The following is an 18,421-nucleotide window of genomic DNA, read 5'->3' as shown; positions in this document are numbered from 1 at the left end:
AGAGGGGGAAGAGTTCCCCCCCCAGCACTGCACAGAGCCCCCCTCCCCACCCTGCAGGACAACCAACCCAGCATGGCTCTGTTAAGGGGAAGGGGGCAGGGAGAAGAGTTAATTCCTCCCTCCCTTCAGCCCTTCCCTAAAGCCGTGGTTTGCCAGGTCCAGGGGCCACCGCTGTAGCCCCCTCCCCTCTTCTCTCCAGCCGACAGGCTGACCCTGGCTGTGTGCGGTGTGGGAAGAGGAAAGATGTAAGAATTTAATTCCCTCCCTGTCCATTTTGCCTTTACAATGCTATGCCAGCTGGTGTCTGTGCTAGAGGTGGTCCCTGCTCTGGCTAGACAGCAAAGTGGCAGGGTCAGCCCTGTGGCTCAAATAGAGAGACTCGCCCAGCCCAGAGGGCATGCTGGGATGCTGGGGGAATCTGGTTTATCTTAAACCAGCAAGGGGTCTGAGACAGACATCACGTAAACCGGTTTGAGCCAAATCAGTTAAGTCTGATACTGCATTCAACCAAGTTTATCTCATACCGGTTTTGGCTATTTTGAAAATGGCTTATGTGCACCAAATGTGCACTGTTACAGGTTTAAACCAGTTTCTGATGACTTAAATTGGTTTGTGTGTAATGTCTGTCCCTAGCCATAGTGTGTGAAGCTGGATTGGAGCATAATCCTGTTGCTCTACAAGCCCATTCATATAAATACTATAATTTTTATGAAATACTATAATTCCAGAAGACCAAGAAGGAGCATGTAGTGTGGGAGAGGAGGTTGCAAGACAGTAAGTGATACGAACAGGTGTTTTGAGGAAGCTGATGTCAGTGGCGTTAACTATGGTAACAAAAGAGGGAAGAATCAGGGGAGAAGCTATGTCATGTCTGTTGGATATTAAGATATTTTGTGGGTGGAAATGGCAGATGTGGAAGTATGCTTTAAAGGGGTTCTGGAGAGTTTTAGTATAGTAAGGAAAAGGAAAGATCGAAGCTTTCAATGAGGAGGGAGAGAGGAGAGACTATATGCTGGCTATGGGCAAGATAGACTGTCAGCAAGTATTTTTTTTTTCTAGCAGTAGGGTTGGAAATTTTTTGTCAGTGGTCCAGAAGGCAAGGATTTTTTTTGTGATGTCTTTTATTGGACATGTATAGTTGGGAGAGTAAGCTTTCAGGCATCCAATGCTCTTCCTCATGCACGGTCATTTTCTACAAGGACATAAACTGATTTTTGTGGTATAGACAAAATACACATCAATTTTTGCTTCCTAATCTTAATTCACATAAATCCCAATAAATATTCTGTGAATAATCTTTTATGTTTTTCCCTGCTGCTGTAACAATACTTTTGTTTAAATTGTCCAGAACAAACAAACAAACCAAACCACAAAATAAGCACCAAAAAAAAGCAGTTTGGAACACTTATCAACTTTTCCTAGAAAAGTGAACTATGGAAAATGTCATGTTGTCATTATGCATTCCTGAATTCAAAAGAACATTCTGTAGCATGGAGGACATGTGAATACACATAAGAGTGTTTACTTTAGATGCCTTGCATCTCATTGCAGGCACCATGTGATTTAGCAGTTGCCATGGTAACAATACTTTTTTTCATTTCATAACTTGCATAAATACTCCAATTGCATTTGTTATAATTGTTCCCTTATTTGAAGTTGTACACAGTTCTGCTATGTAAAGAAAGCAAAACCTAGAGAAGAGAGGAGATGCTGGCACTTACTCTGTAAAAGGTTTCAATGTGTACTTAATTAAGAAATAGATACTGCCCCTGGTTAAAACAACAGAGAACTCACTGAAATTAGGTTGATTCTAATTATTTTAAAGCTTATAACAAAAAATGGAAAGCATCATTGTATAGCATGATGGATATGGTGTACTTTGTAATTTTAATTGTATTTTAATTACTTTATTATTATATTTGCCATAGTTTTCTTTGTTTTCCTTCCTATCTTTATTTTCCTTCCAAGCTTTCCTTCTTTATTTTTTCTGGTTTTGTTACATGTGGCTGGCCACATGCTCACTTGTGAAATAGGGGTGAGAAATGACCAGTAATTATCTGTGTGTGTGTGTGTGTGTGTGTGTGTGTGTGTGTGTGTGTGTACACACATGAGGACAGTGTGATGGAGAAGAAAATTCTGTACATACCTTTGTCTTCCTTTCATTAAGGTGATAAATCACTCATTGAAACTATAAGCATTTTTCCCATGTAAAAAGGCAGGATTAGGTCTCCAGGCAGTGGTGACCGAATCATTTTCCCCCCCTAAAAGTTCTATTTTCAATTCCTTTGACAGACTTGCTTCATGCTCAGTACCCCTCTCTGCTGCGGATGTTTATATTAGTGGCTTATCTATTTTTGAGTGTTTCATATGCATTAATTAATTAATAGGAAAACATCAATAAAAAAGATTTCAGGCTATGTTGTAGGGAGTTAAATTTAGGAGCTGTAACCACAAAAATTATATTTAGCATTACCAGTACTGCTCTTTAAAGAAATGATAATATCATATCTAGGTTTTTTTTAATTAAAATATTTCCTAGAATGACCATAGAAAATTACTTAAACCCCAATTTATGATTTCTACTGTTTGCACTTCAATTTAATTAGAAGTTGAAAAACCTGATTTTATTTTAAACATTAGATTAGCTTTTAGTTAGCATTTCCATTCACCTACACACAGCATTTTCACTCTTTCTAGTGGTGACTTCTATAATGTCTTTCCCACTAAATCTCAGTGCATTTGAGGTACATACTTATGGTGAAAATGGAGCGAGCCAGAGCTTTATATAGTATTTTCATTTTTAGAACTAAATGTTTCACAAGACCAGATTCTGATGTAGGCGTTTCAGTACACAGCAATCTTTAAAAATCAGCTGCTTGCCATGAGCAAAGATACTTGAAAAACAAATTGCTAGGGAGCAATCATTTTGATTGTCTACATTTGGAAACCTTAAAGTGTATATCCCCATTTACCACAATTATGTACTTTATTTACTTTCTACCACAACGATTGGCAACAGTGAAAATGAAACTTAATTCACAATACCAAACTTTTTGCAGTTAAGCCATACTTAAGCCATTGTTAAGAGATCATTATTACTGTCATCACACTGGCTTCATTAACACATACCTTTCTCTGAGGTGAAGATGGGAAAAAAAGAAACGGTTGTGTGCACTTGCTTTAGAAGTTTGTTCAGTGTCCCAAATTATGTTGATAGGTAAGTAGGTAAACACATCTGGTGGCTTTCATCTTCCTATAAATATCCTCTAGGAGACCTTATGCCTTATTTAAGTGCTTATTTAAATTGTGCATAGGGCTTTGTGTAGGATGCCTTTCCTAAGGTCAGGTTTACCCTACGTTAATAAATTAGACAAATTAAAGCCACTGTCATCTACAGCGGTTTCCATTCTTGTGTGAATGGTGGCTGTAGGCTGGGATAAAAGCCAGACTACTTCAGTATGGAATGCAGAATCGTTATTTATCTGATTCCCCTGAAGCTGCAATCATTTCTGTAATTTCATTGTTTTACGATCTGTTTTGTATTTTCCTCTCAAGTACGCCCATATATATGCGGTAAACAGTTGTCAGGTTTCTTTTTCTATAAAGAGCCTCTCTAAATAGTATAGAATGATAATAAATTGTCTGAGACCCAGAGTATTTGAGAGAGAACTTCTAGTCTTTTCAAATTACTTTTCTCATCTCATACTCAGATTTATGTAGCCCCAGTTATCAGAGTGGTGTGTTTTCCTTGCTCTCTGTGCTGAAAGCAGGGCCTGTTCCAAAGTCTCATGAAATCAGTGAGAGTCTTTTTATTCAATGGGTTTATATTGGACCCCTAGCCACTATGGGATCATCTAAAGTGGAATGAAGTTCTGTTCCCCAGAAAATTTTGCCTTTCCAAAAAGTTTTTCCTTTGGACTAGGGGAAAAAAGGTGTAAGTGCAGTATTTTCCAAAAAGACAGAAACTTAATATTCGTTCTGATTCTAGGTTCCTTGGTTCTGTGGCACTCTGCTTAGGAGGTGGGGCTTCTGGTCTTTCAGCAGCTCCAAGGCCAGATAGGCTGTACATGATAGCCTGGGGTCTGTGGCTAGCATCCCTCCATGTGAGCAGTGGGAGCCTGGTTTTTGTTGAAATTGGTGCATTCTGGAAGCATTTTGGGTTCAGTGAAATGGAATTCTGAAATGGAAAAATGTTTCCATTGGCAATATCTTGACCAGCTTTACTCATCAGCACAGTAACTGAGTGAAGGGAAGAGCCAGTTTACAGAAGAATAAAGCAGCAGCCCCTTTGAATTTTAATCTACCCTGCATATCTCATACTTTCATATCCCAGCACTGTAACAGAACTATATACCAGGCACTAGCTGATAAAGAATGGCTTAAACATTGCTCTAATTTCTGTTCTCCCTCTGCATGCAAAGATCAGCTTTTCCATCTTTTTAGTAAGGTTAAGAAGTAAGAATCTCCTTGGTTGTCCTTGCTAAAGTGGTAGCAAATTGTCAAGCTATCTGACTGAGCCTACTAATAACTTTTAAGTGCATGTGTGTGAAGGGAGACAGGAAGAAAATGCTTAGTCTCCTGTTTCCTTAAAAAGCTGTTATTCATCATCCAACAAAGAGTTGTCTGGTGTTAGTGTTGTGATACTAATTAATATAAGTGCATGGGTGGATTCAGGATTTTGGAAAGCGGGCTACAGGAACCTGTGCTCCACAAGTAGTTGACTTCCAGCCTCCCCCACCCCATACCAGGTCAGGCAGACCGCACTACAGGAGCAACAGTAGGGGATATTTTTTTTAAGTCCCTCAAGCAGGTAAAATTCTCCTCCCCACCCACTTTCCCTTGGTACTCAGCAGCATGTTCCCTCCCATTACCCCCTCCCCTGCCCATAGCTACTGCTGTCCTCAGATGTCCAAAGGAGAGCAGGTGGAGGGAGCTCAAGAGCTGTCTGGCCCTGCTGCAGCCAGATTGCATGTGAAGCCAGACTAGCCAGAGACAGCAGAAGTGGGGAAGGAAAGGGGTTGTGCCACTGAGATCAGAGGGGAAGGGAGGAAGGATCCTGACTTGCTTTGGGAGCTTACAGAAAAGGTGTCCAGCTGCTGTTCCCCTGGTGTGGTCGACTGATAGGGGGATCAAGTGACAGGGGGCCCTAAGGGAGACCATTGCATCCCCTCTGGATTCGCTCAGTATGAGTTTTTTAAATTATTTTTTAGAATGCCTCTTCTCTTTACTAAGGGTCCCTCTCATTTATGGTCCAGGCTAGGAAAGTGCTTAAGCCTTGAGAGGTAGCTTTGTTGTCTTTCATTTACGGTGCCGAAGTAATGCTTGAGCCCTGGATTCTGTTCATGACAGTGCTTGTCACTGACCTCCCATGTCTCTCTTTTCTCTCTCCTTTTGTCTTTCTGGTCTATATGAACTCTAAAGGTCTGGGTAAATGAACAACTTACTATGAGATAAATGCAGAGGGAGGTTTATTATACATCAGCTGCTCTATAGCAGTTGCCAATACAGGCTGATACCCCACAGTAACTTAGTCCTCTTGTACTGATGTTCTGCAGAACCCTTATTTCCTCCTGGCACAACTAGTTTGCATGTGCCGCTTCTCCATGTTGGCAAGTTTGTACAATAATCTCAATAAAAGCAATGGGACTCCTTGTGCTTAAAGCTTTTCACATGCATAAGCGTTCCCTGTACAAGGACCTAACAATATCATTCTGCCAAGCTTTTTAGATTGAGCAGTACTTTACTTCTGTGAGTAGTTCCAATGAGATGTCAGTCAGACTATTTCCTGAGTGTAATTAAGGATAGCATAATGGTCCTATGCTCTGGGAGCATATGAAGAAGCCATTTGCCACATATAGGTTTGGAAGAATTCAATTTTTAAAATAATTTTGATGGCTAAAATTGATGTTTTATTTTTAAGCATTTGCTTAAATATTAAATTTTCAGGAGTATGCAAATTGGGGGGGTGGGGCAGACAATTTAATTTTTACGATATACTGTTAAAAGCTTTATAAAAATATAAAAAGTAAATATGCATAAATCAATAAAACATACCTGCTTTAAACATCCTGTTCATCCGGTTGTGCATTCATACCAGGCTTGATCTTTCCCTCTCACGGAGCGGAGTGTGGGGGCAGGGGCCAGGCTGGGCTCGGTGCGAGTTTGGCGCCCTGCCCCAAGCATGCAGGGGCCAGGCCAGGCTTGCCAGGAGTTTGGTGCCCAATCCCCAGCAGGACCTTGGCAGAGTTATTAGCTCAGTGGCTTTGGGTTTCCAGCTGCCAGCTGCCCTGCCCCACAGCAGTGAAACCCTGCAGCAGCATCTCCCCCATCCAGGTTCTTTCGCCAGCAACCAACATCCAACCAACACCCCCCTCCCAGCACAGCCCTCTCAGCCTGCTCCCCTGGTGCAGGACCCCAGCTCCTATAGTGGCTGTCTGAGCCACTGCCAGAGGAGCTGCCATGTGCAGTGGCCACCGCGCGCGCGCGCGTGTGTGTGTGTGTGTGTTTCACGTGCAGGCCCCCTATCCTGGATTTCCTTACCCAGTCCCAGATTTTTCTTCTTGCATCCCCTTCCTTAAAAAAATACTGGTTATTACTGATTGAACTATTTTTTTATAGGTCTGAGTTTGAGGTTAAATGGATGTTTAGCAGTAAAAATTGAAATGTGCAAAGCTTAGCCATATATGACTGCTTAGGTGTGAAATCTCTTCCCTTATATGTGGTATTTACCAACTCTATCTTGCCAGCATCATTCTTCTGGCCCTTCTACAAGGGTAACCTGTTATTAATGTGAAACTGTAATATGGGGATGATAACATCAGCAGTTTTTGTAAAAGTGCTCATTGTGTTCATTATTTTATGGGGATTTTCAAGATCATTCTTGACAATAGAGTGTTTTGATATTTTTAGATAGGCATTTTTTAAATGTATTTTACCAGCATTTGCAGAAGTTGATGAATATCGGTATTTGTGATAATGAGGGCTTCATAAGCACAACATAGGGTTTGTGCAGTAGATTTGCCAGAGAGATACTTCAGCACAAAACTAGTGAAGTTTTTGGTATGATCTTTTGACTTAACTTTGAGAGCCTTGGTTAGTTGCACTATTTGAAATGTTTTATAGACTAGTCACCCATCCCTAAGAATAGTTGAACTTCAAAACTATTTAATTGTATGAGCCAATTATATTTTAGTTTTTTATACAAGTAATTCTCTTTCACTGTGATCATGCATTAACCCCCCAGCACAGAAATATAGTTGTCAATTTATTATGGAAACAAAACTTTTACAGTATCACCCAAACATAGAAGTAGTATTTATATTATAGTATAAGAAGGAAAGAAGAAATGTCAGTTTTTTCTCTCCATTGGTGAAGGCTGTTTTAAGATAAATTCTCTTATATAAATCACTTGGTATGATGGTGGTTTGGTAATATGTATCTTTACTTTCTTTAGTGTATAGGTGGGGCTGGCAGGGCCAATTATTCTTCAAGTTACACAGCACTTAACATTTAAAATCTGAAAATGTTTTGCCAAACTATATCTGTTTAGGCTACTGTTTTTCATGCCAGATGTCTATCTAGGTCTAATCTTTTTAAAAAAAAAAACAAGAATAAGGAGAAATGTCTGTGAATGCTAAAGCATGCTTGTCTCCAGAACCTGGAATGGAACTCAGGATTCCTGGATTTTATTATAGATGGAGCTTCTGTGGTGTTTAGTGGCCGTTGATACCCTGTGCTCTCAGCATATTTCCCCGAGTATGTCCTTTTCCTTATCTCTCAAGGGCACGCACTGGCACCAGCATCAAAAGATGCAAAGACAGAAATGATCAGCATTATCTGATTGTGTTGAGTCAGTTTTACCAAATAAAACTGTGAAAACAAAATGTTCCTGTCCTCTTTGTATCCAAATGTGCGTATTCCTTTGTTGTTTCGTGTGATTTAGAAACAGATAGTTCATAAAGTTTTGCTTTATTGTATATTGTCCAAAGAAGAGTTTTCCTTGCCCTTGCCTTTGCCTTTGCCTTCTCCTTTGCTCAGGAGAGAGGAAGCTGTGGACAGCCTTGATTTTTGAATGTGCCATTCAGTGAAGAGGATCCGTTTGTTTATACTATCTCCCAATAGTATTTCTTATAGTTTCATAGTTTGTAGGATCGGAAGGGACGGAGCAGATCATCAAGTCTGACCCCCTGCCATGGCAGGAAAGAGTACTGGGGTCAAATGACTCCGGCAAGGTGTTCATCCATCCGCCTCTTAAACACCCCCAGGGTAGGAGCCAGCACCACTTCTCTTGGAAATTGGTTCCAGACCCTAGCCGCCCTGACCGTGAAGTAGCGCCTCCTGATATCTAGCCTAAATCTACCCTCTACCAGCTTGTGACCATTATTCCTGGTCACTCCTGGCAGTGCTTGGGGGAACAGGGACTTCCCCAGTGCCTGCTGATCCCCCCCGACTAGTTTATAACAGGCCATTAGATCCCCCGTCAGCCTTCTCTTGTGGAGGCTGAACAGGTTCAGGTCCCGTAGCCTGTCCTTGTAGGGCCTGCCTTGCTGCCCCCTGATCTTATCATCTTCCTTTTGAAATCAATGGTGAGGGATTTTCTCTGAAACTGGTCTCTTGCCTGATTATCGATTTGGATCTAGCCTCCCTTTAAAAATCAGTTTCCTGAGCTGCTGAAGAAGGAGTGTTCTTTAATTGGAAAGTATATACTATAAATTACTTTGTAAATGGCACTTAAATACACAAACTTGGCATGTTAGAAATGGGAGAAACACACCTATACTTTGCAGTTAACGTGGCATCCTGTCCCACAGAGGAATTATGAAAATATGAGTCAGTCGACGCATTCAGTCTATTCTCCCTCCCCTAATTTGTGTTCTCATTTTCTAGAGCTCACTTTGTTTTTTCCCCCACAAATTTCCTTCCCCCAGTTATTCTCTCTTTGTTTCTTTCTTCACTTTTCAAAAACAAAAATGTATCTCTGATGTTTTCCTAACTGGTCATTAAGCCTCACATTCATGAAACCGTACATACTAATTAAAACCTCATAGGTGTGCCTTCTGCTGTTCAGTGAAACCTAACACGAACATTGTGTTGCTGCTGCCATTTGGTCCAGTCTTTCAGCACTAGCTGTGAACACTTGTCATAAGTGGCCCTCTCTGCATGTTCCAAGGCCAAGATCCTGGACAACAGGCCCTGTTTCTGGACTTCGTTTAATGATGGCAGTTACCAATAAGGGCAGTGGACCTCATTCTTGATGCTGTAGAAAGGGACCCATACTTGACAGAAAAGGCTTTTCAGGATCACTCCAGACCTCTTATATAGGAATGAATTAAAAAGTAATCTTTTTTCAAACAAATGGGTTGGGATGGTGGGTTGGAATGAGATCTAGATGCAAAACCAACTTCAGTATTGAGGAAGTGAGGAGCTCACCATGCATATCCATTTCTTTAAAAATGTTTAATTAAAAGCCAAAATTATCTTAGTGGGAAATGGCCTCGCTTGTGCCTTTCTCTGTCAGTATAAGATAGGATTGTTTCAGTGTCGTGTCCATTGCTAAGAACACAGAAATCAAAATGAATATATGCACCACACTGAAAACTGCATTTCTTCAGTAATTTTCATTACTATTATTTGTATTTGAATATGCTTGAGTGCCAGTGATAACCAATGGGTTTGTATCCCTAGTTCTGTAAAGAGACCTATCTATGCAAGTTTGAACTAAGCAAGGTGTTTTAGTTGTTTTTACTTCCTCTAAATGTAAAACATATTTATGACACCCCAGGGCTATTTTTCTGCTGAATATACAAGGTATTTTCCCACTCTTAGGATAACTCACAGTGAAGATAAATTGCTCATTTCAATACTAGAAAAAAATATTCTAGGTGTGGAAACTTGTCTACAGCGTTGGTTAAAGAGCTGCCAAGTCAAATGGCTTTTATTGTTTGTTTGAAACTCCCTATGACAAGCAGCAGTTAAGGAATGATAATATTAGATATGTGTACTGTGCTGGAATACAAAGAGATAATTAAAACCGATAACAAGCATGAAGTATGTTAGTCAACATTTGGAAACTGCTATACAAACATGAACTAATCAGTCCTCACAATATCTGCCCAAGGAGTAAGAAATAAGGTGGTTTTTTTGGTTTTTACAGATAAAAGAATCTGGGGTAGTTATATGCCCAAGGCCATGCATTGACTGAGTTGGTGGTTGATCCAGATTGTAACTCAGGAGTTCTTTCACTCTCTGGTTATTCCTCTAGGGCAGGGGTAGGCAACTTTTTTGGCTAGAGTGCTGAAAACCCCCACAATGCCTATCTTGGAAGGTGCTGGAGTGCCAGCATGTCAGAAAAACAAAAAGAGGGCAGGTGGTACATGTCAGGATGCCCTGCTTGTGCCCCTTGCCCTCCACCCAAAGCCTGTGCCCCCCCCAGCCCTGCTGCCCTGTGCCGCCCACCCAAAGCCCCTGCCCCCCAGTCTTGCACATGACCCTTACCTCCCATCCAAAGCTCTTGCCCTCCCACCCCTGCTCCCCAGGCCTGTTGCCCCTTGCCCCCCAACCACAGCTTGGGCTCTGTGGCTGTTAGCAACTACCCAGAACTTGGGCCAGCAGCAAACATCTGGTGCCTCTCCGCCCCAGACCCGGCCCTGGGCTCCCGGGAGGCAGCACATACTGATAATGCTCCCTGCTGTGCTGCCCTCACTTCTTCTGCAAAGCAGTGTTGGAACTCGGTGTGGCAGGGCACAGCAGGGGGCAAAGAAAGCAGCCTTCTGCTCTGAGCTCCCTGCTGCCCTACCACACTTCCCCTGTAGGCGGGGGCAGCAGCGAGGGGCTCAACCCTGCACTGCTGCCCATGCTGCTCCCATGCACACAGGGGAAGTGTGGCAGGGCAGTGGGGAGCTGGGAGCAGGCAGCTTTCCATGCCCCCTGCTGTGCTGGGTTCCAGCGCTGCTTTGCAGAAGTGGTGAGGGCAGCACAGCAGGGAGCATTGCCCGTATGTGCTACCTCCCCGGAGCCAGGGGCCAGGTCTGGGGCTAGGAGGCAGCTGGGGCCGGAGCCAGGGCAGAGAGGCAGCAGGTGTTTGCAGCTGACCCAGGTTCTGGGTAGCTGCTGATAGCTCTGGGAAGGCAGCAGGTGCCTGCACTGTTCCTGTTGAGGCTGGGGAAGGGAGGCAGCAGCTGTTTGAAGCCTCCTGGCTTCAGCCAGCCCCAGCTCTAGGTAGCTGCTGGAGCCCAGGCTGCTCCCAGCAGGGCTTGCAACATCCCAGCTGCCCGCTGGGAGCAGCCCGGGCTCCTGGCTGGCAGCAGCTACCCAGACTTGGGGCTAGCTGCAGCCAGGAGGCTACAAACAGCTGCTGCCTCCCTGGCCCCAACACATGACGAGGAAAATGGCCTCATGTCATGCTCGGCATGTGTGCCAGGGGTTGCCAACCCCTGCTCTAGGGCAATGGAGGCCAATCTTTTGGCAGGTGTGCCACAAATAAGCCCTGCAGCCTCCCCACGTGCCACTCCAATCCCCTTCCCCAACCCGTATCCTGCTCTGATTTTTGTTCCCTGTCAGATCTGTTGCTCTTCTTTCTGTTCCCTTCCCTGGGCTCCATGGCTTATCTGCTGCTCTGCTTTCTGCTTTCTCCTATCTGCCACTGTTCTGTGCGTCCCTTCCCCGATCTGCCATGTGCCACAAACGCAAGCTCCCCATTCCACTTGTGGCATGCATGCTGCAGGTTGGCATCCCCTGCCCTAGGCCATGATTCCTCCAGAAAAGCATAAATCCAAGCAAATCCTGAACCTAGCAACCAGGTAGAGTTATTTCTTCCCTATTCTAGGATGGAGGAGATGGTAAAGGAGCAAAATCAGAAGAGAGATGAAATTTTGCAAAAAGAAATTGAAACTGGGATCCCAAGATCACCTGAGTTTCAGTTGTGATTCTGTTGATGACTTTGGGTAACTTCTCTGCTTTGGTTTTATTTACATATCTGTATAATGAAAATAGTGATAACCGGCAATTATTACACCGATCTGCTTACCTCCCCAAGTTAATTGAACAATGAATGCAGATAGCTTTGAAAAAGAAAGACCTTAAATAAGTTTCTTGTTAAGTAACTTGAATGTGAAAACTTACATTTTAATTATATTGTTATTTTATTTCTATTTCAAGGGACATGATGTCTGTGACTGTCCTCGGTCTTGAATATTTTATGGTATTTAACAGGAAGGCATCCCTAGTGGCCTCCACCCCTCCTCACGCTCTTCTACCCATGGCTGTAGGAGAGCAACCCAGGTTCACAGTTGTCTTCCAATAGGCATTCCCTATTTCATGGCCCATACAGGATGCTAGTAAGGGAAACTTGTCTTCGTATTTACTTAAGAGCAGATTATTACTTTTCAGCCTTGGAAACAAAGCTTACCAAAACCAGTGAAATGAATGGGCAATTTCTTCATGTTTGTTTGTTCATTTGTTTATATTTAAAATTAAAGTTTGATTGCAGAACAATTACTAGGTCAGTCTAAAGCCAGAATTTTTTTTAATGAATAACCAGAATTTCATTTAAATCCCTTAGTGAAGGAAAGTATTTTCTTTTTTAAGTGGGCCAAACCTGGAACCTTACCCACAGTACCTCACCATTGATTGAGATCTTCTCTTTTAGAAAAAAAGCAAATTTGGATACAACCCTCACACCCTTGTTTTTTTATAAAACTGGGTACTGACATTTGATTTCTTGCCCCTGTGCTTCAAATTAAAATAAAGACGACAGGAAAGAAGAATCTTGTGAAAACTTCACCAGCGGTGTGTTTTATATATATATATATATATATATATATATATATATATAGTAGATGTGAATAGTTTTATTCAAATAGTTAATTGGGGTTTATCGTCTTTATTGGAAATCTTCCCTATTTAGCAGGATTTCAGAGTAAAAACTCTATCTTCCTAGCATAAGGTATTGTTCATGCCCATATCAGCATGTGACAGCTTCCGCCTCCATCCTTCCCACTGTTGAGCTGCAGCAACCTGCGTATGTACACATATATACTATATACACATCTTCACATATATTTGTGTAGATGGTTAATTGGCAAGCTATACATCATGTACATATCCAATATACGGTGCATTTCAAAATGTCAGTTAGTTTAGGGATAATAGTTTCAGGGTGTTCTGAGAGGATGTTTGAGAGAGAGGCTTACTTGTATAAACCTATATTGTACAATTGTTATAATGCTATACGTGTTTTGTTCTCTTTTTATTTTTTGCTGCTTTTGTTGCAGCTCTGCAAATACACAGGCAACAAAAATACATTTTGTGTAATGGAAGATTACGAATATGCATCAATGTTTCTGTTATGTGGCTTCTCACTAATGTCCCCTGGAAATTTTGCAATGAAGAGCTGACATTAACTGGCTTGCTACCAAGGTGTATCCAACCTTGCTGAAATTAAATAGATCAATTCTATAAGGTGCTTATGGATAAAACTGTCTTTTAACTGTTGGATCTTTAGAGCAAGGACTCATGATCCTGACAAACTGTGGGGTGCTGTTGTGAATAAAACTTGATCTTAGACCACAAGAGGCCATTTAAATAAATGAGGAAGGGGGACACTAACCATACATTTTTAAATAAATCTTGGGTCTGGTTGAATTTTCTCTCAACTGCTGAATATAGTACAGTTGCCATGTAAGTACTAGTTTTATTGCTCAAATAATAATCTAAAACATATATTTGACTTAGTGACTAGCATAATTCTAAATCCAGTTACCATTAAGCATTTGAATATTTTTCCCCACAAGTCATCAGTGATACAGCAACAGGAACTGAAATATGTAACTGCATTTACATTTTGTGCTTTCCTTATGCTGCTTCATGCTTCTAGGGCAGGATCCACTAGGAGGACTAGCAGTTAGTATGTGTCAATGTACACTGCTCAGTCAGCAGCAAACCCTCATCTTCTACATTGCATAGTCAGCTGGCTTTAGTTGCTCTGTGGCAGTGGATATAGGCTGCCTGTGCAGAAATTGATGACTTGATGGTCCGGCTTGCTCCTGTTCTAAGGGAACTTAGATGAAGAAAGTTAGTGCATTGACCCATATCATCCAGCTCTCCACTTTGTTGAGAGTCAGACCATGGATGTTCACTAAACATAAGCTTCCTATGTTTGTCATTTTGTTTTGAAAGTTAAAAGGTGGCAGAAAAAAGGTTTGAATGAAAAATATAAATAAAGGCTGTACGTTGCTGTTCATTTACTGCCACTTTTTAAACGCACATAAGTAGTTTATAGCTCATATGTTTTGTTTGCATAGTAAGTAAGCCTATTATGAATGGCATGAAATGTTTGCAGTTCTCTAACTATTGTATGTCATCCTCTAATTTATTTGATCTGTTAGACATTAAACAGACCAGCAATTCAGAAACAATAAAACATGCATGCATCAAATGGAAAATGAATACACCACTGTTAGTGCAAATAACAATCCAATACACTGTGCTAAAAACTGGTGACAAAGAGTAGCAAAGGGGAACATTTCTTCTGTCCTGTTTTCCAACTAAGGAAAAAAAAATTAAATACTTAGCAAAGGAAACTGATTTCTCTAGGTTCCAGCTCTGTCAATACATATTAAAGGTTTCAGAGATCTGCCCGGATGCCTGGTGCATTGTATATCTTTTGACTGTAAATCATGAGCAGAAACCGCAGTATGTAACAGCTTCAAGAGGAGGAAAATGTAGCCCTAATCAGCTCTTTCATTTTTCCCCTGGAGTCCCATGAGAATTTACCAGTTTCTCTTTCTGTTATTTCCCCACCTCTGAATTAAAGCCAGATGATGAAGTGACTACTGTTCAAGAGAAGGAGCAAGACCAAGATGTTCTGGTGCTTAGGAAAGTGTCGTCACACAGCTCAGCCCCCACCTCAGGGAGTGCCGAGAATGATTGGAGGTAAGAGTTTTTTTCCTTGGGTGCTCAGAGAAACACTCTCTCTCTCTCTCTCTCTCACTCTCTCTCACACACACACACAAGCTGCCTGCAGAGCTCTCAGCAGCCAGATGGACTCAGATACCAGCAAGAGAACTAAGATGGCAAGACACAGTAGCATTTAGGGAATGTCTTTGTTATTAATTGTACATTATGGGAAGTTCCAGGTTGAGGATCTTTGACCCTGATTTAGAGAAGAAAGATTCTGCAGCCTTTCTAGGCAGGGAGCTGCCCCTACCTACATTTGATGTGCCTTATTTTAAATATATTGATGAGGAGGATGAGGAGGATGAATGGAGCAGCCGTTCACAGTCTTCGACAGAGGATGATTCTGTGGACTCTCTGCTTTCTGACAGATATGTGGTGGTATCGGGAACACCAGAGAAGATTTTGGAGCATCTCCTGAATGACTTACACCTGGAAGCAGTCCAGGACAAAGAGACAGGTAAGGGACAAATTTAAGCTGTTTCTAAAACAGTGGTCCTTTCGCAGTGTCGGAGGGTGTATCTGTACGATTGTCTGATGAGCCAGGAGGTAACATGGTATTGAAGGAGCTCTATTGTTAAGTGTTCTAAGAGCTTCATTTAAACTATTACATGCTGGATTTCAAGGTGACATCTTGGTCATGTTTATCAAAAGGAAATCAAATCCTGGGGTCTTGTTTTCATTTTGTTTCCTCTGAAATCCTCACTCCTGCTGAATGCCAGCTAACTGTCACAGCTTTGGAACCTGAGGAAGAAATATAGGGAGGAAATGTGGTAACTCAGCAGTGGAAGGTGGTAAACTGGGGTACAGAGCCTCTAGGCATAAATGTCAACAATTAATGAAACTACATGCTTAACAACAACTTCTGCCATTATATAAATAGCTTACACTGTTGCCTACATAGCAGAAGTTGTGACATATATAATACAGTACTCATGTCTCTTCAAGCAGAGATTGTAATTTCTTGTAGCCTGCAGCTATTATTATATTGATCAGAGTACTTGATGTGCAGTTTATATTGCAGCTCATTCTTCTCCCTAAATACAGATGTTGCCATCATGAAAGCACTTTTGGTACATCATCTGCTTCATAAAAATGGGTTATAAACTTTTTTTGTAGCACAAGATATAGTATGTAACCTAGGAAAGTAGTTGTGCATCTTCAGCCATAGATTGTAATTTTTCTGGCTTGGAACAATTATTATATTGATCCAGCTACTTGACATGCAGTTTATTTTTCAGCTTGATCTTCTGGCTAAATGCAGTTTGCTGTCACCAGTACGCCTTTGGTAGTTTATCAGGAGTGTCTGCAGCCTACAATTTATTTACAGTGTTAATAAAAGTAGCTACACTGGAGAAATATCAGCACAAACCAGCCCTTTAGTTTAGAATTTCAGAATGCTGAAGACCTGTGAAATGTTGCTGGTTGCAAATGGAGTTGGTATATTTTATTGCTCCTAGTGCAGTTAAAATGCACATTCTTTATGCTTTTATGTGCACAGCACTGCAAATGAGTTTACTAAGAATAAACATATTTAAAAGGATTAAAGTGACTAAAAATATAAATAACATCTGTGATTCTCATAGGAATCTTAGTGTCAAGGTCTCAGAACAAGTTACTACTTTATTAATTATTGGACAGAAGGTATTTCCCTAGCATTGATGCATAATTTACCCAGAGAATGAGCAAGAGAAATTCAAGGTGTCTCATTATTGTGATATACGTTGTGCTGATTCTTCTGCCTAGAAAATAATAGTTTGTGCAGATAAAGCACCACTGCCAAATGTTTCTGCTTTCCCCCAGTATAATTATAAAAGTTTCATGTATAATTTTTGTTGTGGTAATTCCCTGGATATATCACAGAAGTAGTTCATAAAAATATATTCTGATAAAGGGTTTTAGACCCATGGAAAGTTCATCTCTGAATATTAGTGAATGCAGATTTGGGGGAGATTAGCTAATACCTCTTGTAGACTGCTGTCAGCTTTGTTCACACCCTCCTAATTTAACTGGAATATGTTGCACTCCTCATTAATGTTCTGCATTGTTTTTAAATGCTTTTAAGTATAGAAAACTGCCAGTATGGCTAGATCAGAGGGCAGATTTATTTTGACTTTGTTGCCTCTGTGTTTCTATTCTCCTTGCTGTTCTTCCTCCGCCTTACCAATGAGTCTTAGATTGGCTGCTCATTAGCATCTTTTTATTGTTCCAGAGTGTGGGCTAAAAATCGCCATCAAAGCAGTTACTATTGCCACTGCTTGACTGGCTATTAGGAGATGATAATACTTTTAGTGGTTGGCTAACTCCCCTCTACCTCTCTGGCTCATCTGCTTCCTTATAGGGAGTTAATGTTTTGCCTGTGCAGTGTGGTCATTGTAAACTAGTTATTTGTAGAGGAATCAAGAATTAGGAGTTGTGACTATGATTTCAGATTTCCATGATCACAGTGAAAGCCATGCCTGCTGGATCTGCAGTCCATGACAATTCATATATATTTATATGCTCTATTTGTTTTCCTTTTAAGGTAGATGACAGCTTAACTTTAAAAAAAATGGGCTAAACTGGTAAATTTGTACTGTAGGAAGAGTGGATTCATCTCAACAATTCAGGCAAGTGGTCTGTTTGACCAGTTGCCTCATTGCCAGAATTTTTGTGTGAGAAAATTTAGGGTGTTGGCTGCGCAAAAGGTGCATAGATATCTGTGAGTTTATCTGTGGACCCTGTGTTTTGAATGGGTATTGTTCATTTTATTCATTGATTGGTCTTCAGTGCTTTGGCTGGATTCAAGGAATTGATGAAGTATTATGTTCCTCTCTGCAGCATTGTCATTCTATATTCATTTTAAATCAATTTTGTAATTTACAGTCTGGCTCACTGGGGGACTGTGCAGTTGTACTACCCCAGCAGGAGCTCCAGGAGGAATTGTGTCTCAGCAGGCATAACTACTTAGAACATAAAGACAATGTCATCCTACAATATACAGCTGCAGTGTCCTGCTGGGTAGTCGACTGGTTCTTAATGCCCTGCCCTCTCTTCTCTCTGCCTCTTCCCAATCCAGTTGGTTTATTTGTGCCTCTGAGAAATCTAGAATACAGCAGTGCTTACAGTCTCCAGAGCACAGAGGTAGTTGTTTTTGTATTTGGCCCTTGCATTGAATCATAAGAAGAAAAGTTCCCTGTGTTCTTCCTTCCCACTCTATGTGTAATAAACCATGGCTGCATTGTATTATGGTTATTGGCACGTATTAAACCCACAACCTTCAGTACAAAAACCAGGCTTCTGTTACCCAAAATAGAACTTTATTTGTGAGGTAGTAATAATCTGTTATAGCAGCTAGGCCAGGACACTAGGGCTAGATATAGACATTAAAAAGCCTGAGATGGAATTGATCTAAGTTATGCAGTTTTCTGTAAGTGCTGTAGTTTAGATCAGTAGTGAACAGAACACACATTTGCCCTTTGGTGGTGGT

General features: G+C 41.2%; 1 protein-coding gene across 1 annotated transcript in view; it reads left to right on the top strand.

Annotated features, from left to right (window-relative positions):
* Positions 1-18,421, top strand: part of RAPGEF5 (Rap guanine nucleotide exchange factor 5) — a 256,006-nt gene that overhangs the window by 140,169 nt on the left and 97,416 nt on the right. Inside the window, exons 10-11 of the mRNA XM_019534471.1 lie at positions 14,813-14,931; positions 15,324-15,412. Of these exons, the coding sequence (XP_019390016.1) occupies positions 14,813-14,931; positions 15,324-15,412 (208 nt within the window). The remainder of the gene's footprint in view (positions 1-14,812; positions 14,932-15,323; positions 15,413-18,421) is intronic.

Source organism: Crocodylus porosus, unplaced genomic scaffold (assembly GCF_001723895.1).
Source record: "Crocodylus porosus isolate Cpor-Errol unplaced genomic scaffold, CroPor_comp1, whole genome shotgun sequence".
Classification (NCBI taxonomy): Eukaryota; Metazoa; Chordata; order Crocodylia; family Crocodylidae; genus Crocodylus; species Crocodylus porosus.
This window is presented reverse-complemented; position numbering and strand designations above follow the sequence as displayed.